This window comes from Lissotriton helveticus, chromosome 1_1, assembly GCF_964261635.1.
Source record: "Lissotriton helveticus chromosome 1_1, aLisHel1.1, whole genome shotgun sequence".
Classification (NCBI taxonomy): Eukaryota; Metazoa; Chordata; class Amphibia; order Caudata; family Salamandridae; genus Lissotriton; species Lissotriton helveticus.
Genome location: NC_136057.1, coordinates 1752677274 through 1752698822, shown reverse-complemented (window position 1 = coordinate 1752698822; position 21549 = coordinate 1752677274). Strand labels below are relative to the sequence as shown.

At 46.9% G+C, this 21549-nt stretch overlaps 1 protein-coding gene across 1 annotated transcript in view; it reads right to left on the bottom strand.

Moving 5' to 3' along the window:
* The window catches only part of TYK2 (tyrosine kinase 2), a 523599-nt gene that overhangs the window by 296917 nt on the left and 205133 nt on the right, over positions 1 to 21549 (bottom strand). The window contains exon 7 of the mRNA XM_078640035.1: positions 14362 to 14556. Within this exon, the coding sequence (XP_078496161.1) occupies positions 14362 to 14556 (195 nt within the window). The remainder of the gene's footprint in view (positions 1 to 14361; positions 14557 to 21549) is intronic.

Below are 21549 nucleotides of genomic sequence, written 5' to 3'. Positions count from 1 at the left end.
AGAGCAGCCCCATGGCCCCACTTAAAGCCACCTCCGTGTCCTCCAAATACAGCAACAGGTCTTCGGCATACAATGAAATGTAATGAGTACTCTCGCCGCAGCGGACTCCCATAAAGGAGTCCCCCATCCTGGCCTGTGCCGCTAGCGGTTCCATCGCGAGAGCGAACAGAAGGGGAGAGAGCGAGCATCCCTGCCTAGTCCCTCTGCGTACCGGATAAGCGGATGATATGAGTGACCCCACTCGCACTCTAGCGGTGGCCGAGGAATAGAGAACTTTCGTCCAGCGCGCAAACCCCTCACCGAGTCCGAACCTCTCCAGTACCCCATCTAGGTAACACCATTCAAGGCTTTCAAAAGCCTTCTCAATATCCACCGACAAAACAGCCGACGCACCGTCCGAGCTCAAGGCACCCTGCAGTATGCGGATCAGCCTACGTGTGTTAATGGCCGTGTTTCTAGTAGGGATGAACCCCGCTTGGTCATCGTGTACCAGCATGGTCATGTGAGGGAGCAGTCTGGTGGCCAAAATACGGCTCAAGATCTTGTAGTCCACCGTCAGCATGGAGAGGGGTCTGTACGACGTCACCTCCAGCGCATCCCTACCCGGCTTCAGAAGCCGAACCACCAGCGCCTCCCTCATGGAGACGGGGAGGCGCCCCAGAGTCATCGCCTCCGAGTACACTGCCAGTAATCTGGGCGCCAGTGCATCCACGTACTTCGCATAAAACTCAATTGGCAGGCCATCCACCCCCGGCGTCTTGTTCCTGGCCATCCGCTTAATAGCCCCTCGGATCTCCATTAAAGAGATCGGGCCGCCCAAATCCTTTGCTGTCTCCTCGTCTAATACCGGGAGCTGTACCGTGCGTAAATAATCACTTATGTCCGAAGACCCCGCCTCCAACTGAGTATCATAAAGGCCTGTATAATACGACTGAAAGCGCTTCAAAATGGCCGTTTGAGAATGGACCTCCTCCCCTATGTCGGTTCTAATGCACATAATCGGGCCACTCTTCGGTGCCGGGTCAGCAAGCCTCGCCAGCAAAGTGCCCACCTTATCCCTCTCCGCATGGACTTTTGTGAGGTATAGCTTATAGTCATAGCATCGCAGTCTCTCCGTTTCTCTCGCCACCACTTCCTTCGCTTCCATCAGTCGTCCCTGCAAATCCGGACGTTCAGGCCTACTCCGCTCAATCTCTCTCAGCACACATTCCGCTTTCTCTAGATCCGCCAGGACGGTCGTCTGTACATTCGAGAAACTACCCATGCACACACCTCGCACCACCACCTTCATTGCGTCCCACTCTATCGATCTCGTGGCGGTCGAGCCCTCATTCTCATTGAAATAAAGCGTTATACCCTGGCTAACCCTGTCCCCAAACACCAAGTCCTCTAGAGTGTCCGGCTGTAGCCTCCATGTCGGGATCGCAGATCTCGCCCTCTGCCATCTGACCGCCATCAGCAAGGGATTATGGTCTGATATGGTCCTAGCAAGGTATTCAGTGTGTGTTACCATGGCAGCTATGGGGGCGCTACACAGTACGGAATCTATTCTGACATGTAGAGCGTGCAGTGTCGAGTGGAAGGAGTAATCCCTAACAGTAGGATGTTGCGTCCTCCACACATCCAGCAGACCCCATCGCTCCTGCCAGTCCCTCCTACGCTCCGACAGCTTACGCACCGGGGAGTCAGCCAACGGCGGGTGTGACCTATCCCACACTATATCGGTGATTGAATTAAAGTCTCCCCCTAGGATAATGGGGCCCGCCAGAAAGTGGGCCAATGAGCCCGAGAGAACATCAAAATATCGGGCCTGATCAACATTGGGGGCATAAACACTACATAATACCACCTCAGAACCACCTTTGAACCCCTCTTCTCACCAGATAGGCATGCACCTTGTATCTCTTCGACATAGTTCTGAGACCCCGAACATTCCATGTGAGGCACTTTACATCAGGTAATGACCCCATCGCTTCCGTCTCTCCTCCACCCCAACAGTGTTAACCAACCCACCACATCGTTGCAGCCATACCCTCCCCCCCGAACACCCCAACAAACTTCCCCAACCCCACTCCCCAGGACAGGACCTAACAGCACTGCTTTAGCCCCCATCCAAACCCGTAACATCACACACATTCTATTATCCTGTGGCAGTCACCACAGGGGGCCTTAAGGGCGATAGGGGGTGCTTTGGTACCAACCCGCGGCGGGCCAACCCTCACCCCAAGCCCATGATCCCTTGTGAAAGTTACAACAGAGTACCTGCCAAACGCCAACCAACAGGATAAATGTACACCAGTGGAGAACCATCATCATGCCACCACATTATTCATTAAACAGTCCATCTGCTGTTTGTGGCGTGACCGTCGGTCCTGCAGAGCTGTCAGCTTCAGAAAGTTCACCTCCCGATTTGCGCCCTCCGATTCCGAGTCCTCCTCCAACTCCCCATGTTGCGAACCCGTGATAGTCGCTGTGGCAGCCAACGCTCCCCTCCGTTCTGCCGCCATCAGGTCTTCTCTCATCGCCTGCTTGAGCCTGTCGCGTTTGCGGATCCGCTGAGATTTTCGGATCTGAACCGGTCTCTTTTTCTCTTTCCCATCTTTGTGCTGACGGTCAGTTCCCGCCCTGTACGATTCTAGCCACGACCAGGTCTCATCAGGGGTTTGGAAAAAGTGGGTTGTACCGTCCAGGATCACTCTCAGCCTGGCCGGAAAGAGTAGCGAGTATTGAATACCCTCCTCCCTGAGCTCCTTCTTGACCGCAAGGAACATTGCTCTGCTCCTCTGAACTTCCTGGGTGTAGTCCGGGAAGATTGTGACCTGGCTGTTGTCCACCTGGAAGGGTCCCGCAGATCTCGCCCTTTGTATCAACAAGTCACGGTCTTTGAAATGCAGAAGCCTGGCCACCATTGGTCTGGGGGGACGACCTTGCATGGGCGGACGAGACGGGACCCTATGCGCCCTTTCTATTGAAAAGAACGGAGATAAGCCTTCAGGAGCAACGGTGGATCTGAACCAGTTCTCCATATACGCCACTGCATCGTCCCCTTCGATTTTTTCCGGCAGGCCTACCACCCTTACGTTGTTCCGGCGGTTGCGACTTTCGGAATCCTCCGCTCGTCTCTCCAGCGTTGCCAGTCGGGTCAGGATATCGGACAGTTTATGTTCTGCAGTGACCACCGCTGGTTTGAGCTCCTGGAGAAGCAGTTCGTTTTCTTTCACCCTATCGGAGAGTTTGGCGTGATCCGCCCTCAGGAGGCCCAACCCCGTGGCCACCTGCGCTATGTCCTGGTGCAATGACTCTTTGGTCGCTGTGATCGCCTCCAATATATTATCAAGGCGTGCATTCAGTCTGCGTTCCTGTGCTGATGTATCCGGGCATTCCTGGAGCGCGCTAGCCATGTTCGGCTCAGTCGTCAGATTCTGATTCAGTCCTGCCGCCATGTCGCCACCGACGTCAGCCATCTGGTATAGCACACGGATTTTCGCCACAGCACCCGAGGGCGAACCGTCCAGCCTTAGCCCCAAATCCCTGGGCAGGGCTATCCCTCTATTCCAGCACTGCACGTGCACCGGGTATGGGCGCTCCCCTCCCAACCCCGGGTCGCCCGGCGTGAGGGAGAGCACACGAGCTATCAGAGTGACCGAAGTCCACGTGCTTCTCTCGGGATCAAATCATCGCTGTGCAGACGGCAGGCCCCCGTGACATCCGAGCACTGGTCCAGACCCCACCATGTCCTCGAGCATGTTGTTGATTCCCTGCCACTCTGTGCTCCGTCCCACGCCGATGCGGAAAGCCCGAAGGGGGAAAGGAGCCCGCAGTCCCTCCTCCTCCGCGGGTCCCCCAATCCAGTCCCCCGCTTCAAGCCCTGCAGGGGCCCCCAGCCGCTCGACGCGATGTCCGCCGGCGTCCCCCGGTCAGTGCACCCTGAATGTGGGTGACAGCGTTATTCCGGGCCAGCGCCGCTCCAGCGGGAGAAGCCCCACACTAGGCACACCAAGAGCCTGCGCTCCGCCCCCGCTGTCTCCTCAAGCTCTCCTGATGTCAGGGTGGTTCTTAGGACCCCCCTACCGAGCAGCCGATCCGCCTCAGCTCCGGAGCCCGCTGCACAGTGTTGTCACCCTGCAACCCCAGGGGTTTCCGCCCTCTTTGCCCCACTATGCTCTCCAGCGTCGGACCCGTCGTCGCAGGGCAGCCCGCTTCTCGGAGTCAGCCAAGAACAGCGGTGGGGGAAGGGCCACCAGTCCGTCAGCCGCGGGGCAGCCGAGCGCTCACCTTGTCGCGGGCGCCGCCGGCCCCCTCTGTGCGATCGGGCCGCTGTCCTGCCGTGCTCACTCGGCGGCCGCTCCCGGATCACTGCGGCCGGACAGCGCCTCGGACCTCCGTCCCTCCAGCCTGGACCGCTGCCGCCGCCATCTTAGGTCCTGGGGTGCAATCCTTCGGGATCTCCGTGCTGGTTCCCCACTCCGCTGTGGGACATCCGCCGGTCTCACAACGCTCGCCCCCGTGAGTCCGACGCGGAGGGCGAAAGCTCCGGACGTTTCGTCGGCTCGGTAGCAGGGTTTGCCAGGAGAAATTCGGGATCCGGGACGGAGCTCCGGGCTCACGCCGCCATCCCAGTCGGAGCTCAAACCACGCCCCCGTGTTGCCTTTAGTAAACTCGAGGATGACATACACGCCTGGTGCAGACTCCCGCTATCTCTTCTCGGCCGCATTTCGATCATGAAAATGGTGGTGCTGCCTCGATTCCTGTTCCTGTTCGCCACGATCCCCATGGTCCTGCCTAAAGGCTTCTTCCAGAGACTGACGCAACTTATGATCAAACTGGCATGGGCGGGTAAGCAACCACGAGTGAAGTGGACTACCCTAACATTACCATACGCTATGGGTGGCCTTGGCGCCCCAGATATTGAGCTTTATTATAGGATAGCCCAGGCGGCGCATTCGCACACTTGGGTTCACGGGGATGGACGCATCCCTCACGTCTGCATGGAAAAAGTATTTTCAGCCCCCCGTTCGCTTGCGGCTACTGTATTCGGCCCAATGGACCTCAGGACTGGGATTTTGGACTCCATAACAGCCACTAACCACGCGTGGCATAGCCTGTTGCGACTCCGGGGTGGGGCGCTGCTTTATTCACCTGTTATGCCGGTAGAATGGGCGCAGTGGCTATCTCCCGTTACGGAGAGAGGCGTGGTACAGGCCCTACATAAGATTGGCATCAACCAGGCGGGAGACCTATTCCAGGACGAGAAGGTCAAAACCTGGGATCAGGTTGTGACGGATGGTGCAGACACCTCCCTGCTGCTGAGATTTCAGTTCCATCGAGTTCGCAGTGCACTTTCAGAATTATTGGGGGATGACATGGCGGAGAAACCCGAAGTCCCTGAACTTTCGTACATTGTTAAAACTGAGTCACCCCGGAGATTATTGGCTAACTTATACAAAATTGCGATGTCGCAAAGGGAACAGCGGTTCACCCCAGCTCGTCTTGCATGGCAAAAAGATTTGCAGGTCGCCATAGATGACGACATGTGGCATTATTGTTGCGTGAGCACTAATCTCATTTCTATAAATGGGAAACACAGGCTGATCCACTCTAAATATCTCAATAGAGTCTACTACACCCCGGAACGTCTACACAGATACGGACTCCGCGACTCTGCAGAGTGTGACAGGTGCCGCATGTCACCGGCGGATTTCTACCACATAGCATGGCAGTGTCCGGGTGTGCAGGCCTTTTGGGTTTCCATCTTTGCTGAGATAAGCAGGATTGTGGAGGTCGAACTGGCTCTCGACCCAGCACTGGCGCTGTTAGGTTACTCTAGAAAATTGCCAGCTGCAGTCCGAAGACTGATAGATATGGGAATGTTAATAGCTAGACGAGTGGTGGCGCTTTGCTGGATGAGGGGCCCGGTGCCTACCACCAAACGCTGGGCTCATGACATGCTATATTGCTGCACGCAGTCTGAGAACTATAGCGAGCTTCTCCCTCCATCGTGCCGCCCAAAGAATTTCTGGGGCCTATACCAGAGCTACATCGGCAGTGCTGCTGCCACGCGTGCCCCTGGGGAGATCAGTGGGGTCTTAGCGAGATCTCCTGTCCCTTCTGATAGCTCGGTGCGACTATGCGCAACACCTCCGACAGCGCATGACACCGAGGATGTCTCCTCCACGCCTCTCCACTAGATAATTGGTCTTGAAAGTATGAGTGTGATTTTTGTGTCTATCCCCCCAGCTGGGTATCCCGTGGATCAGTAAAGTCTCCTCTAATGGCAAGCCTGAGGTATTGAGGGAGGTGGGAGGGTGGGTCTCATGGGGGAGGTGGGAGGGGAACGCCATGGTCAGTACGACTATGTTTTCAGTATAGTCCTTCTATTGTTATGATACCACACGCCGCCTGCCCGGATCTGGGTTGTTGGCTCCAAGGCTGTGTCGGAACTTTGCTAACTGTGGACTTGACTTGATGCGCATTGTGTGTTACTTGGGGCGGGGGGGGGGGGAAATATGTAGACGACGAAATATGTAGACGCCATGTTTTATGCTTGCACAAACTCAATAAACAAAGTAAAAAAAAAAAAAAAATAATAATAATTTACAGCATGGTCTTGGGGTTTGATTATTGGTGATTTGTGTAAGGTTAAACAATTTGTAAGGAAAGTAGAGCCCCACGTTTTTAAGGTTGTACGTGTTGGCAAGCCCTCAGTCCAACTGAACAATGGCACCTGATGAAGACCACAAATGGTAGGTAAGTACAAAGATAAGTATGATAAGGAACATGTAGCATAACACTTAAACAATCCAGATTTAAATAATCTGCCTTTCTCAAGCAACTTAAAGGTTACTGACAGCTCCTGTATTTTTGAGAAATATGAAAGCAGCTTTCTGGAATCATTCTGGTTGTGTTCCCAAATATCGATCAAATCTAAATATTCCTAATCGAGTCTCTGCGAGAATAACTAATTTGCAACAGAGATTTGAAGATTCTGATGCAAATGAACATTAATGCCATTGCACAATAAATTGTAGTTTATTGCAAGTGTTCAGGTTCTTTACTATTTATGTTTTTATATTGTTTATAACGGGAAAGAGAGATGTAGTAATTACTTATTTTCTTGGCATGAACTTCAGGACTTCTGGGTTGGTAACTTGTGCAACCTGGGGAAAGCATTTGACTATCTTCTTTATGTATAGTGAGGAACCCAAAAAATGTTTGTCGATGACTGACATTTACCCAAGCCCTTTTGTTGGAACTTTAGATCACTTTGGGAAACAAGAAGAAACCTTTGCTGAGGAGAGGAACCTGAAGAAACTGAGGAGAGACTATTCCTAAGCTGAAGTGCTGCTTGTGGGATTGGCCTGCAGTGGTTGCCTGACTGCCATAGAAAGGAACTTTGTGTGCTTTATTCAACTTGTGAAGGATCTCCAAGGGCTTGCGAGAAGAAATTGCCTCCTGCTGAAGTCTCAGGGACAACAGACTTCAACCACCAGCTCCCCAAGAGTTCTTTGGAAGTACCCGCAGCTGTTTTGGGGCCTCTGAGGGACTGCGTGTCGCAAGGAGCTGGAAGCGCGACTCATGTAGAAGTGGAGAGTCACTATCGCAGCCGCCGCATCACGGAGATGTCGCCGCTGTAGCTGTCACATTGCACCACCTCACAAGAAACCTCTTGCAACAACAAAGAAGTGTGTCGCCGTCACAGCAGCTGCGTCGCATCACTGAGCAAGGGTGTCGCCGCTGTAGCTGTCGCATTGGCCGCAGAAGAGCCTCGCATCCACGGAGAAGCGTGCCGCCGTCGCAGCCGCTGTCGTCGCATCACTGAACAAGGGTGTTGCCGCTGCAGCATCGAGCGGAAGCGTCTCGCATCGTCAGAGAAGAGTGTCGCCGCCAAAGCCGCTGTCGTCGCATCATTGAACAAGGGTGCCAACCCTGCAGCAGTCGCATCGAGTCGAGACATCTCGCAACATCGGAGGAGCGTGCCGCATCAAGAAGAAGATGCCACCTTTGTTTCTTTGCACCGGATCTTCAATGCATCACCGTATTTGAGTGTAAAGAACTACCGCATCAACATCCCTGCAACACTTTCGTTGTAGAAGCGTTACGCATCTTAAGGTACATTGACTCAAAGTGTCGCAGTTTAAGATCTAAAGAAAACTAAGCTAACTCGACCATTTTAAGTACAGTATTGTGGATTTTTGTTGTTTGTGGTCTTGTGTTAAATAATATATATAGAATACTTATTTTTAATATATAACTTGTGTGGTGTCCATCTGTAGTGTTGTCACTTGATTACTGTATGTGTTCACAAATGTTTACTCACTGCTTCTGAGATAAGCCTGTCGGCTTGTGCCAAGCTACCCAGAGGGTGAGCAGGGTTTATTTTAGGAGTGTACCCCCTTACCCTGACTAGAGGCAAGGATCCCCATTTGTCACAAGAACCTACCTGTGCCAACTAGAGACCCCTAAATCTAAAAACCACCAAAGACCTTTCCACAGGTACCACGAGAGAACGCAATAGGTGGAACATCAAGGGCCATACTGGACGGTGGGCTAGAAGATGTGGGGTTAGGGGTTCCTACTAAGAATAGATTTGAACCACTCTCTGGCCTGGACCAATGCAACTGACTATTCTCTCGGTTAACCAAGAGGATTGCAGTAGAAAATCCTGTATCCCCTGTGACCCTAGTTATCACTAACTTTAACAGAATTGTAGAAGGGAAAGCCAGTCTATTTAAAATAACATCCAGGAATGTGGCAGGCATAACCTTCAAACTGGATAATGCTCAATGGCAAAACCTCTGGCAGGAAAATGACATCTGCTGTTTTCAGGAGACATGAGCTGTAGAACCTATCTTTATCAATGGTTTCCGGTCCTTCCAGACTAAGGAAATCCCGTCAGCTGCAAGGAGATCTATGGGGGGTCTCTTAACGTTAATCCCAAACACACAAATTAAACGTGAGGATGTTTGATGATAGGAGCCCCATCTTTCACCTTTTTATTTTTGAGTATCCAAATGAAGGCACTTGGGTCTTAATACATTTCTATGACAACAACTTTGGTCCAAATATGCATACGGTCATAGATTAGGTGAATTTGGGGATTGGTGAGGCATTAGCTCTCAATAAAAAAGCAGAGGCACCAACAATAATATGGTTGGGTGATTTTAACATCCACCCATGTAAACATAACCATGATTCCGTCTGTGGATTGGCTGATCTGATGGGAAATCCTGTCCTCCACTTTCATCATAGTAATTAAAGAAATAGGCTCAATAAGACAATGTCCAGTAGGAATATGGCCATATCCATATTTGGAATAATTTGGAGGACAACCCTAGGAAAACTTTTTGCGGAGAAACCCAGAAATCAATAATTGACTTCATAATGGTTTCTAAACCTTTTTGTGATAGTTTTAGAAACACAGATGCGAAATTCACGTGTTTTAGTGACCATGCAATTTTAACTAGTGAACTTATACTGATCAGTAGGGTAAAGAGCAGACACCAGATTATAGACCTTCCAATACTAGCTAGGAAAAATGGCTACCAATTTAAATGGGCTCAAATAGATAAACACAAGGTGGTCCTGAAGTAATAAAATCTGCACAGACTAGCATTAGTACTTGCGTAGACGTAGGAACCAACTCAATTGCCTTGGTCTCTTCCTTTATGGATCTATTGGAATAGTTCAGGATGGCACTGACTCGAAATAGAACAGATAAAAACACTGAAGGCAAAGGCTGGCTTGACTCAACTGGTCAAGGAACAGGAAGGCCCTTAACATTGCCATTAAATCCCAACCAATAAATCAAACCCAGATAGCCTTACTCCATACCCAATACAAATTGGCAAGAAGGGACAGGGAGAGGACTTTGAGGGAGGAGATCTGGGATAAGCTTGGTCATGCAACCTCCTCAGGTAATAGTCAGGAGTTCTGGGGTATAATTAATTCACCATTTTTTAAAACCCAGTAGGACCCCACGCTAGATACAAACGTAGGTAAAGAGGAATGGGTGGAACATTTTGTTAATATTTTTTTGCCAGTTACCGCCAATGTTCAACCACCTCTTTTAGCACCTCTAAGCATGTAGGATACCTTATTATTTTCACTTATTTAAGTGAAAAAATGGTTACTCTCATGCAGTGCAGGGAAGGCTGATAGACCTGATGGGGTACCAACAGACTTCTTCCTGGACAATTATATTGATCTGTGGATCCCCTTACTGACCAATGCTTTTAATAATATCGCTATAGTAGGACCCCCCTTCATGGAAAACTAGCGTAATCATTCCAATTAATAACAAAGGAGATAGAGGAAGCCCCAAAAATTATAGATTCATATCTCTTTCAAACACAACAGCTAAACTCATGGGCCGGCACCTTTTAACCAGGCAGGAGGCATGGGCACTGGATAAGGATATACTTAGGCAGCCCCAATAAGGGTTCCGGCGAGATAAAGGTACTGTAGATCAGTGTCTTAACCTCTCACTGATTATGGAGAAGTATGCCTTGGCTAAGGGTTGGAAAATTTACCTTACGTTTATGGATCTCCCAGCAGCATTTGACTGCGTTTCCCATTCTAAGCTGTGGCATACTATGGAAGGGATGGGGATTGATCAGCCCATAATCGACTTTATCCGCCAGCTTTATACAGATGCCTCTGCATCGGTCAGATATGGGAAAAATGGGGAATGCATCCGACCATTTAAAATCTTGAGAGGGGGGTCAGAGAGTGCTGTGTTCTTGCATCATTCCCTTTTTCCATCTACACAAACTGTATGGAGAAGGCCCTACTCGGTGTAACCCCAGACCTTACCCTATGTGGCTCTACGCAACTGCCTATTTTGGCTTATGCTGACGATGGAGTTTTGATCGCCAGAACAGGAATAGGGCTCCAACACCTTATCACTGCCTATGTGGCCTTCATGAGTACGTTGGACTTCAAGGTCAACCAGACAGTCATTTGTGTTTATAGCAGGGGGTGGGCTTGTGATAAATTGCCTTTCCTACATACGAATCGGGGAAAATAGAGGTGATTGACTCCTTCCCTTGCCTAGGGGTATTATTTGATAATAAACAAACATGGTCTCGGACAGTTATGGGGAGAGCCCTGGATATGGAAAGGAGCCTAGAGGCAATAACAGCATTCGTATCCAGGATAGGTAAAAAAAAAACATTAGCCGCTATTAAACAGATTTACTACACTAAAACCAAGTCCGCGGCCACTTATGGGGCTGGTGTTTCGGGAATGGCACATGTGGCTGTCTCCAATCTATTGAAAACAATTTTAAGTCAGTGGTGTATCTTCCACAATCCTGTACACATTATATATTACATATGGAATTGGGCTTATCCTATATCACAGATGCAATTAGACTAGCCCCTATCTTGCTGTGGCATTCTATCTGGCACAGGAATACACTACCCTTAACCCAAAATGTAATAAGGGACTGCCTTAGACTAGAAAACTATAAAAGGATTAAATGTTTAAACTTTGTCAAGTAGAACTGAACGCAATGGGGATGTCAGACCCGTTCAAGGACCCAGCAGTTTGTAGACTGACCTCATGACAAAGGGTAGTGGACACATTCATTTTAAAGGCTCAATATAACCGTACGGAGAAGAACTACAGTAAAAAGTCAGTCCTCACCTACCAGTTAGTTCCTTCCATCTTAGAGGGAGGCTACTTCTACTTACAGGATGTTCCAAAATTACAATATATATTCATATTATTGCGATTTTGCCTAAATAGGATACCTCTGCTGTTTATGTTGCCAGCTAAAAGGTTTAACCATTCAGAGCTATCCCTCTGTCCCTGTGACAGGAATTCGCCCCAATATGACCTCCATTTAATATTGTTCTGTGGATTTTACCAGAGAGAAAGGAAAAAATACATCTTACCAATTTTAAAGCCCCACAATTTCAAACAATGTAGGTTGGCATTTTATTTTTTTAAATCACTTCCTGACCCACTAGTTTGTCTTGCAGTAGCGTCTTTTTTATGGGCTTCTTTGAAAACAAGAAAGTCCCCGAGACCATAATAGGCCTTGGTGTTTACTTTTTTAAGATTCTTTCTACTGTTTTACTAGAATTCCTTTTAACTTGTGTTTTAATCCGTCATCCGTGAATGTACATATTAAATTCCACAATGAATCTATTATTCTTTGGTATTCCTAGAACCACTGTAATGTCACAGTACGCTGGATACTGGTGTAGTTTTTAGATTTTATCTGCTATTTCTTTGTACTTTTATGATCTTGTTTGATAATGATCGAATAAAGTTTTTCTGAAGTCCACCCCCAGTCATCCTGCTTTCTTTTATTAGTTTATGAACTTTTTCTATTTTCCTTCATCTTCCCTAGGCCGATGCCCTGCACAGATTTCGTCCACTTCCCGCTTTGCCTTTCACAGATTCCTTCAGTGTTTTTCCCTTCCCATCTTCTGACTCAGTGGCGTAGGCAGGTTTTTGTGCCAGAGGGGGTCAATGCTCCTCCATAGGAGGCTCCATATTCAGTCATGGCTATTTAAACTTCAGACTGCCAGCCACCCTGTAATACCACTGCCCTAGACCCGTCACAAAGTAAATGACCCTCACCTAGTCAAAACGCTCCGACCCCATTTCAATTTCCTTCCTGTCCAATCTCAGCTGCTATGCAAGTGTCCACATCCAGGCTGCAATATACCTGCCCCCACGCCGCTGGCGAAACTTAACTGAAAAAATAATTAGTCCAAGCCCAGAGGGCTTCAAAAGCACTGAGCAAGCAGGTAGAACGTTCAATATGCCACCAGGTGCCAGGGCCACCAGACACACGTCCCTTAGCCCACTCACACCTGCACTCTAAAACCCTCACATCTTCCTCTTCAGCTCCTCTCAGCCCGAAAGATCTCCAGACACCCATGAGCACCCCGGGGGCCGTTCTCTGTTCTTACTATACCTTGATGAAAGTATATCTACCGGACTCTTGTTCCTAGGGTCTCTCTTCCTTCTATGCAGCAGCCAGGCCCCTTAGACAGTGCACCTGCTGCACTCCAATCCCCATGACCCTGCCTCCTTACTGCTGAGATCATCACTCTGCCCAGGCACAAAGAATGAATTGTGGTGCATCTACATTAAAAGGCATGCAATCCGTTTGTACTTTCATTGTTTTCTGAGGACAGGCCTGAGTGCCACCAGCACATTTGTGACTCAGTAAGCAAGCGTGGGGGCCCGTGCCCCTTCACCTCCACTATTAGGGTTGTTAATGTCCTGACTGTGCTCCTTCCTCTGCCCCAACTTCACTACCTCCTATGCTCAATTTGATCACACCCGAAGACCCTCCACCCGAAGCACTTAGGAAGCATAACAGTTAACAGTCCCATTCCTACCACTATAACGCCCTTTAGCAGTTGGCAGAAGGGGAAACACAAAGGGAAATAAGCAAGTGGAATTACAGAAAGCAGGTGGGGGTCTCAAAGGTCGGCCGGTGCAGAGTGTGGAATCAACTTCCACAAAGACACTAGATAAGATGGCAGGGCAGAAGAGTGAGATGGACCAAATGTCAGCTAGTGTGGTTTAAAGGTGCTGCCATCACCACTCGTCCCTTTTGGCAAGTCCAAGCTGGTGTACACCAATGTTGCTAAGCGACACGGCCCGCCATTCTTAAAAAAGCACTGGCATCACCATTCAGATTAGGCATTACATCAAAATGAAGAAACACACTAGGAAGAAAAGCATTACAAAAAAAACGAAAGCATTATAAAATGTAAAAGAAAAGTTCAAATTTGGGAGTCTCAAACATGTTTTGCCTCCGTGTCCATGTCTCTAATACAGTGGGCTCTTTAAAGGCAAAGGCTTTTTCATTTGCCATGGCCACGCCCCCATGTAAATGTAGGAATGCTTCTTTGTAACCTCACCAGCATACTTTAAATCAATGCAGGCTGTATTACAGAAGGAATCACACAAGCAACTGTGGCACCTTCTCTGGACTAAAGTGCCCCGAAGGAGAGCACAGACCCACTGCGCCCCTAGGGCACACTGTATAATGCTTGCCCTAGCTGTTTATCATTTGGGGAATATTATTTCATCAGCACACATAGACTGTCATAAAAATGTCTCAAAGAATCAAATAATTTTGGAACAACTTTAGGAAGGAACTTTCCTGAAAAAAGTAGTTATCAATGAAATGCTGACTTCAATGGGTTTTTGGGTTACAAATGAAATGTTGTGACTTTATCTTGAGTTTTAGAACTTACAATCTTGCGATGGCAAAAACAAAGGCACTCACTACAGGAACCAAGAGCGCATGCTCGCGATCACTGAAGCTCAGTTCCACGAAATGCTTATGATGTGATGAGAGACAGGGCCTTCCATAACAAATAGCTTACCAGACACTTGTTGTCTTGCCGATTTATGCTCACTTTTGCCCCACTGATGACAACATGGGTTATTTCCTGGAAATCGCAGAAGTGCGACCACTTCGGTTCATTTTTTTCCGTCGGCTGATGCGTAGGTTTATTTTTGTCGATCTTCAAAAGGCTCTTCCCAAAATAGAGTCTGTGGTTGCTGTTCTCAGTGTTCTGCTGTTAATCAATTGAAAGAAAAAGCTAGTGAGCACTTGGCATTTAGCAAAAGCCCTCCCAGAACCCCAAAGAAAATGACCTCTTGGGCTATAAGCTGGTGACTAAACAGGATGCTCTACAAGGGAGCTATGAAAGTCTCCATCCCCATCATGGACTCCAGGCAGCTTCTCTTTCTACTAGCCCTTGGCCAAGTCCCTGAGCCCAGAATCTCCCACATGACCCTTCGCTGCATGCCAGTACGAAGAGAAGGGAGTCTATGATGGTGATGATGATTGTTTTTATCGGTTTGTGCTGCCAACCAAGGGCCTCCAAAATACTCGCTAACATAAGCAAAGATAACACTTGGGATTCAGCAGTGCACCGTAGACATGCCCATATGCCCCTAACGAAGACAGTACTAAAGCATGTAGGTGACTCTGGTAAAAGACACAAAGCGTACCCTTCATTTTATAAAGAGGAATAACAGCACAGGCGGGTTTATTAACCAGTTCCGTCAGTCATATTCTGGGGGGAATTAGTGAGCCTCTCAATGTCGAAGACTAACAAACATGAACATTTAATAAATATAACAGTAAATGCATCTAATCATCGGTAACAGGAGACAGTAGTCCATTCCTGTAATCTGAAAATAACACTAGCCAGAGCACTGCTAACAGCAGATGAATGTATAAGCCAGGAAGGCCTCGCCTTATTTATACAACACTTCAATTGACCAAACATCAGTAATTCAATAAAAGATCAGGATCAATATGTTTTGGGGTTAGCCAGCAGACGTCGGCGATACAGACATATGTCCTTAACAAAAGCACATAGACTGTAGGTCAGGATTCCTAAAGAAGAGGACAACTACTCTAGGTGAGGATGCACCTAAGTAACCAATGCCAACCCCTGGTTAATTTGTTAAAAAAATATATATATATGTGCCAGGGCTCTTGTCAGGAGGCAGCTTGCACAATCCATTGTTCCTGTTAGCGCTGCCTAAAACAGAACTGACTACTAACCATGAAAGTGGGGATAGGATGTGGCGTAATGGCCAGAGTTGCCGACTTCGAAGCTGGGAAACCAGGTTCGCGTCTCGGCATCGGCTCAACATCCTGTGATTCTGGGCAAATCATATAATCTCTCTGTGCCTACCAGAAATTAATGTTTCCTTAACTGTTGCTCATGAAAAGCACCGGTGCTAATGATTAAGTACCGGTGCTGAGCACCGGAAACCACTGGCTCAAATTAAGCACTGATGCCAGCACGTGTCATTCTTTTCCACTGTTGCCTGTCTGAATAATGGCCCACTATGTTCTGCCCAGTTTACGCTCCTGCTCAGCCACACTCGTGCCTGTCCTGCCACACTTGTGGCTCTCCTTATTGAGGCATCTCAGGGCTGGATGGGCGTACCCCATCACCACTGGCACAATCAATGTTTTATATTCCGGATATCTGCTCTCACAGTCTTCACCTCGACTCAGTAGTAGCAGGCCCCTGTACATCTATTCCCCTTCCCTCTCCAGGCTTCCACTCCTCACAATCTGCGTTTCCCTCTATTATTATAAGGCCTGATGAATCAAAACACTTTTTTTATTCTGCTTCTGGGAATATGCGATTTTCCAGATAATCTAAAGTTAATAGAACATCAGCTCAACTCCTCCTACCCACTCCATTGCTTAGATTGGCTTACACCAATTACCAGTGGTCAATTCTTACTCCATCTGCCACCCGTGGTATTGTCAATACTTCCTACGGTAACCTACTAGGAAGAGTTCATTCTGCACCTCTTTCCTGTCATGAACTCTTCCTGCCCAGTTCTTCCTCAGAGTGCTTCCTGTGCTCAGCTCTCCCCCACTTAGCTTCCTGCGCCCAGCTCTAGCTGAGTTTTTCTTTTCTTGTGCCTTGCAACTCAATGCTCATCTCTCTCATGTATCTTTTTTGTTGTGGGGTATTGTTCATGAACCATCTCCTAAGCTCATCTCTTGCCAAGTCTGGATCCCGTGTTTAACACCTCCTGGACCTCTTCCATTGCTAGTCGACTCTTTCAACACTCAGCTTGTGTGCTGCATTCTGGTCTTCATGCCTAATCACCCACATGCAACACGGTTCTTGTTCACAGATCCCATTATCATGGATTACTGTATTTATTTCTGGCACTCAGTTTCATAACTCAGTTTTTGTGTACACCTCTTTCACATGTCGAGTGCTTGCTGTTCTCTTGAGTGGCACAATTATCACAAAATTGGAATGTAGTCTAATTACACGTGGCAGAAATGAATTGTTCACCTTATCACCTTTTTTTCTCAGTGAGACACCTTAATTACAAATGGTATACCTAGAAGTGTATTCTGTGCTTGCAGTGCCACCGCATTCAAGATGGGCCTCATTGAGGAGGGCCAACAAGGTAAAAACCGGTAAAGGGGGTGTTACTTTTCTTGTTCAAAAGGAAAGTAACACTGCCTGGTTATTTGGACACAACAGCCAATAAGATCAAGGCTACTTAGCAAAATGCTGAACCCTATTTGGAGTGGCACACGGAGTTAAAAATTATACACTAGAATGTGGCCCAAATAACTACCTGTGGCTGTGATTAATTCAAGTTTTCCACCAACCATGCTTTAGGTCTCGCCTACACAGCACATGTGCTGTGCTGCGAGATGTATTGTTTACAATTTAGTGGGCTTACAACCCACCCACAGCCTACTTTTACTTGTTTTCATTGTCACTCCCATTTGTAATCTTTAGATTGCTTAGATCCCACAGGCTTCCCTCCTTTCTTGTGTAAGCTCCTTCCTAAAGCATGGACCAAGAATACGTGTTTTCCTGGTCTTTGTTCTTCCTCATCTTTTTGCAATGCATTTTATTTTACATTTTAGAAGCATTTCGGTATTATTCCTGGACGTGCAATGTGCCGTCCTACTTCTCATTTAAGTTGCTTCTACCCGATCGGCCATCTCAAGTGACACTTCAGTTACTTACACCCACAACTCTACTACTCTACACCACTCCGCAATAAGTTACTCTAATGTACACCACTCACTCTAAGCATTCACCCTCCACTAACATTATGCAATGCTGAACAGAAGCCAGGCTGCTGTACAACATGGTCAAAACACATTGGCAAAGCCAATGGATCTCAAATAAGAGAGCTACTGGATTTGCAGATGCTTGTTTTTTCTCATTGAGACAATTTTTAAATCCCGAGCACCTTGCTTGCTGTGTCATTGCATTCAAGCCGTTCCTCACTGATGAGGCCCAACAAGGGAGACACTGACCTGGTTGTTCTTTTGGGCCAGTCTGAAGGGTGTATGGCCTATGAGTTCAGGCTCAACATAGCTGATGTATGTAAAGTTAGTCCCTCTCTAGAGGGACATGGCAAGCAAACAACTGATGAACATGATGAATATGGCCCAAAGTCATTTCCAGTGGCTACGATTAAATGAAGTATCACTTTCACTATTTTGTTTTAGCTTTTGTTTCTGAGCTCTTGTTGTGCCCGTGTCCTTTGCTCTCTGTGCAAGGTAAACAGTACTGAATCAGTCTTACACCTAGTTCCTCTGTTCATCCTTCTTGTGTGCGCATGTAAGTGGCTGTGCTAGTTTTCTCTATTTGGCCCTTTCGGTGCCTGTAGCTGAACTCATGCCCTCCTGCTCCCGTTTCCGGTCATCAGTTATTACTGTGCTCGTTTCTTTTTCTCCTCTCTCATGAAGTTTCCAGTACCGAATTTGTGCCAATTCCCTCCGTTGAGATGCTCCTATGTGTATGTTCTCTGCATCCTGCAACACAGTACTGCTTCAGCTTCTGTGCTCTTTTTGTCCTTTCAAAAGTGTATCTCTCCAAATGCCCGATTCCTGTACTCAGACCTTTCTGGTCCAGTTTCCTGTTCAACACTCTCCCTCCTCTGCTCCCAGTGCTCTGTTTTGATACATTCATTTGCTTTGCTCAAGACTTCCTACGTGTTTAATTAATCCTGTACCAACAGTTGCCCGCACTTAGCTATTAAAGCATCCATTTGCTGTGCTCAATTCTTGCATTGTTTCCTGTACCTGTCTCTGTTCTACAGCCAACTTTTTTCCTGAGCATATTTCCAGTGCTCGTCCTAATGCTCTTGTTTCCAGTAGTCGATTTGCCCTATGCTCAACTCTTCCAAAAATGGTGCTAATCTCGTCTTGTGCTACGTGCCAGTGTTTATTTATTCCCGTGCCTATTTTCTGGTCCCAGTTCTTATTACACTGTTTGTCTTTGCCACTTTCCTGTAACTGCACCTTTCTATGACCGTTATCTGTGCTCAGATTTTACGAGTGCTCATCTCTTCCTGTGCACTTTTCTGTCCTTAGCCTTTAGTTTACTTTTTTCCATGCCAGACATTACTGTGGTTGTTTGACGACCATATCCCTTCCTAAATCGATCTTGTGAGTTGCACTGATCTTTTCCTCAATCATTTGTTTGTGCTCAGATTATTCATCTATTTCATGTGCTCTAAATTTCATCACGGACAATCAAATAATTTAGTTGGGTACCTTTGGGTGTGCAATGAAAGCCTTTTACTCCTCCTTCCTACATTCTAACTCTGGCTGCTACATTACTTTGAAAGAGAAATCTATAGGGGGCATTCTGCTGTGATACCCAGAAAGAATGCCATTTGTTGAGATCTGTCGGCCTTTAAGTGCAAAGCGTTGTAAGCTTGTCTCACAATACGAAGACCATGGTTAATGACCAATCTTTCCAAAACCTCTCCGTTGAAGGTAAAGAGAAAGTTCCTAACACCATGCCAAAGGTATGTTTATTAAATTCATAGACATTAGGTTATATCTGAGCAGATGCGGGAATGCAAAACGTTCCTTCAAACACAAAACCTGAGAAACAGTAAATAAGAAATGCCTGTACAGGCAGCACTTTTTTCTTTGTCGATGATTATGAAAATTACCTAAATGTATAAAAATTAGCTGCCAAAACAAGAAAAAAGTCAAAATGTACATGGTGCTGCCCTGCTGACTGAACAATTCCCCTTGCTGCTTTCTAAAAAAATCGTTCCCTTATGCATACCATCAAATATAGAGCTCACACAGCGCGTCACTTCAAGGCAACAAGGGTCACCATAATCCCAGCATGCCTCACACACAGATAGTTGCCCAGCGATAAAGAATATCTCAGACTATTGCTTTCATTTCCCTGGCTGTCGGGGTTGGGGTGGCTTGGTTATGAATTTAATAGAGTAAATCTTGATGACGAACTCAAGTTAGAGGTAACTTTTGTTTTCTATAAAGGAATTGTCATGAATATTTACAATCATTAAATAAAATAGCAAGCTAATTTCTTCAATCTAAATGTCGTGAACACCTACTACACAGAATTGCAGAGTACAACTGGACTACTCGACAGCAAATATTTACAGATAAGACCAAGCTTAATAGAACAGTCATGCTCTCATGACCATGACTAAAGGCATATTTTGTCCTTTGGAAACTCCCCCAAGGAAGTCATGTAGCTAGGCAAGAGGACTTGGAATTCAGTCTATAACAGTCAACGATTATTATGTATCAACACATATCGACACATTTCCTAAAGACACTGAGTGAGTTTAAAACATCCGGCCCAAGATGCTGTAATTGAAACATTGACTTTTATACCATCCTTTATTATGTAAGAATAAATCAAAAAAAGAAAAAAATCCTGTGAAACACTATCCTCTCTATGTAGAACACCTTATAATATGCAAGTGTTACCAAACAAATAACGTTTAGGGTGTATCAATGTGTTTAAGGAATCACTGCAGTAAATCAAAAGATTGAAAGCCATATAGGTCATTATTATTAGGTATGCAACGGAAAAAAAGGAAACATGGATCAACCTACGAAATCAGACAATAAAAACAAAAGAGTAAAACCACTGTGAAAAATTATAGTAAATATTAACTGCAGCTAAAGAAAATATTTGGCTTGTGTGTTGCGAATTTCACAAGATCACAAAAAGCAACCCCTAAAGAGGTGTCACACTACAGTTGAAAATTGGATGCATCCTGCGTTTGGTAAGCCCTGGAGAAGCCCTCAGCATCAGTAAACCTAGTATTAAGATTTTGGAATGGCAAAAAGAGTACTACTGGAGATGGCAGATGCGTCTTACAGACTTTCATCATGGTCTTTTAAATATTATAGGTGCAGGCGAAGAGTAATAAGACACCATATGAGGCGAGATGGCAAGGGAAGCTCTCATACCTTGTGGACTTTGAGGTGATTTGGCATATTATGTGAAGTCAATGGCAATGTTTTGTCATGGATTCCTAATATTTTAGCTCTAACGGCTTCCCATCATGAACAACTGTTGCTTTAAGATATAGATATCAATCTTGCAACTTATTTATTATAAATTATCTGTTTAATAGGGTATGTGTGGATGTGTGCACACTGAAACCCCCTACTGCCGTTGAACATGTTTGGCAGGAAGTGCCTTGCCACATCCTCTTACTATTCTAACACCACGGTATGCAAAGATGCAGTTTCTATTTCATTTAGGCAATAAGGTATGAGTGACTTTATATGGACCTTTACCCTTAGTTGCAGCAGGGTTTCATCTTGTGTACTGTTATATCTTACCTTTCAGCACAATAGACCACACTACCAAAGAGTAGCTCCACTTTGAATTATTATACTATTGCTGATGCTTGCCTGGACTTCATTTTAAAGCCTGACACTCGCAGCCATTCATGCCTCCTGAATGTTGTTTCCGACACCCGCTGCCTACTCGCTGTGTTCACAGCGTCTAGAGCTGATTTTAGGCATGTGTATCTATATATCTTGCCCTCTTCTACGAGCAACCTTGCTCTTTTATGGTACTGCTCTGGCAGGTCTTTTGGCAGCTCTCCCACTTCTTCCCAGTGCCTGCGAGAGTACCCAAGAGTACCTGTTGAGTAGGGTGTTGCGGCTTGCCATGTGTCATTGTGTAGCGGTCTTCCTGGGTTGGTTGGTCCTTGGTTATTCTGCATTACCTGCTCACACTTCTCCTTCCATTTCT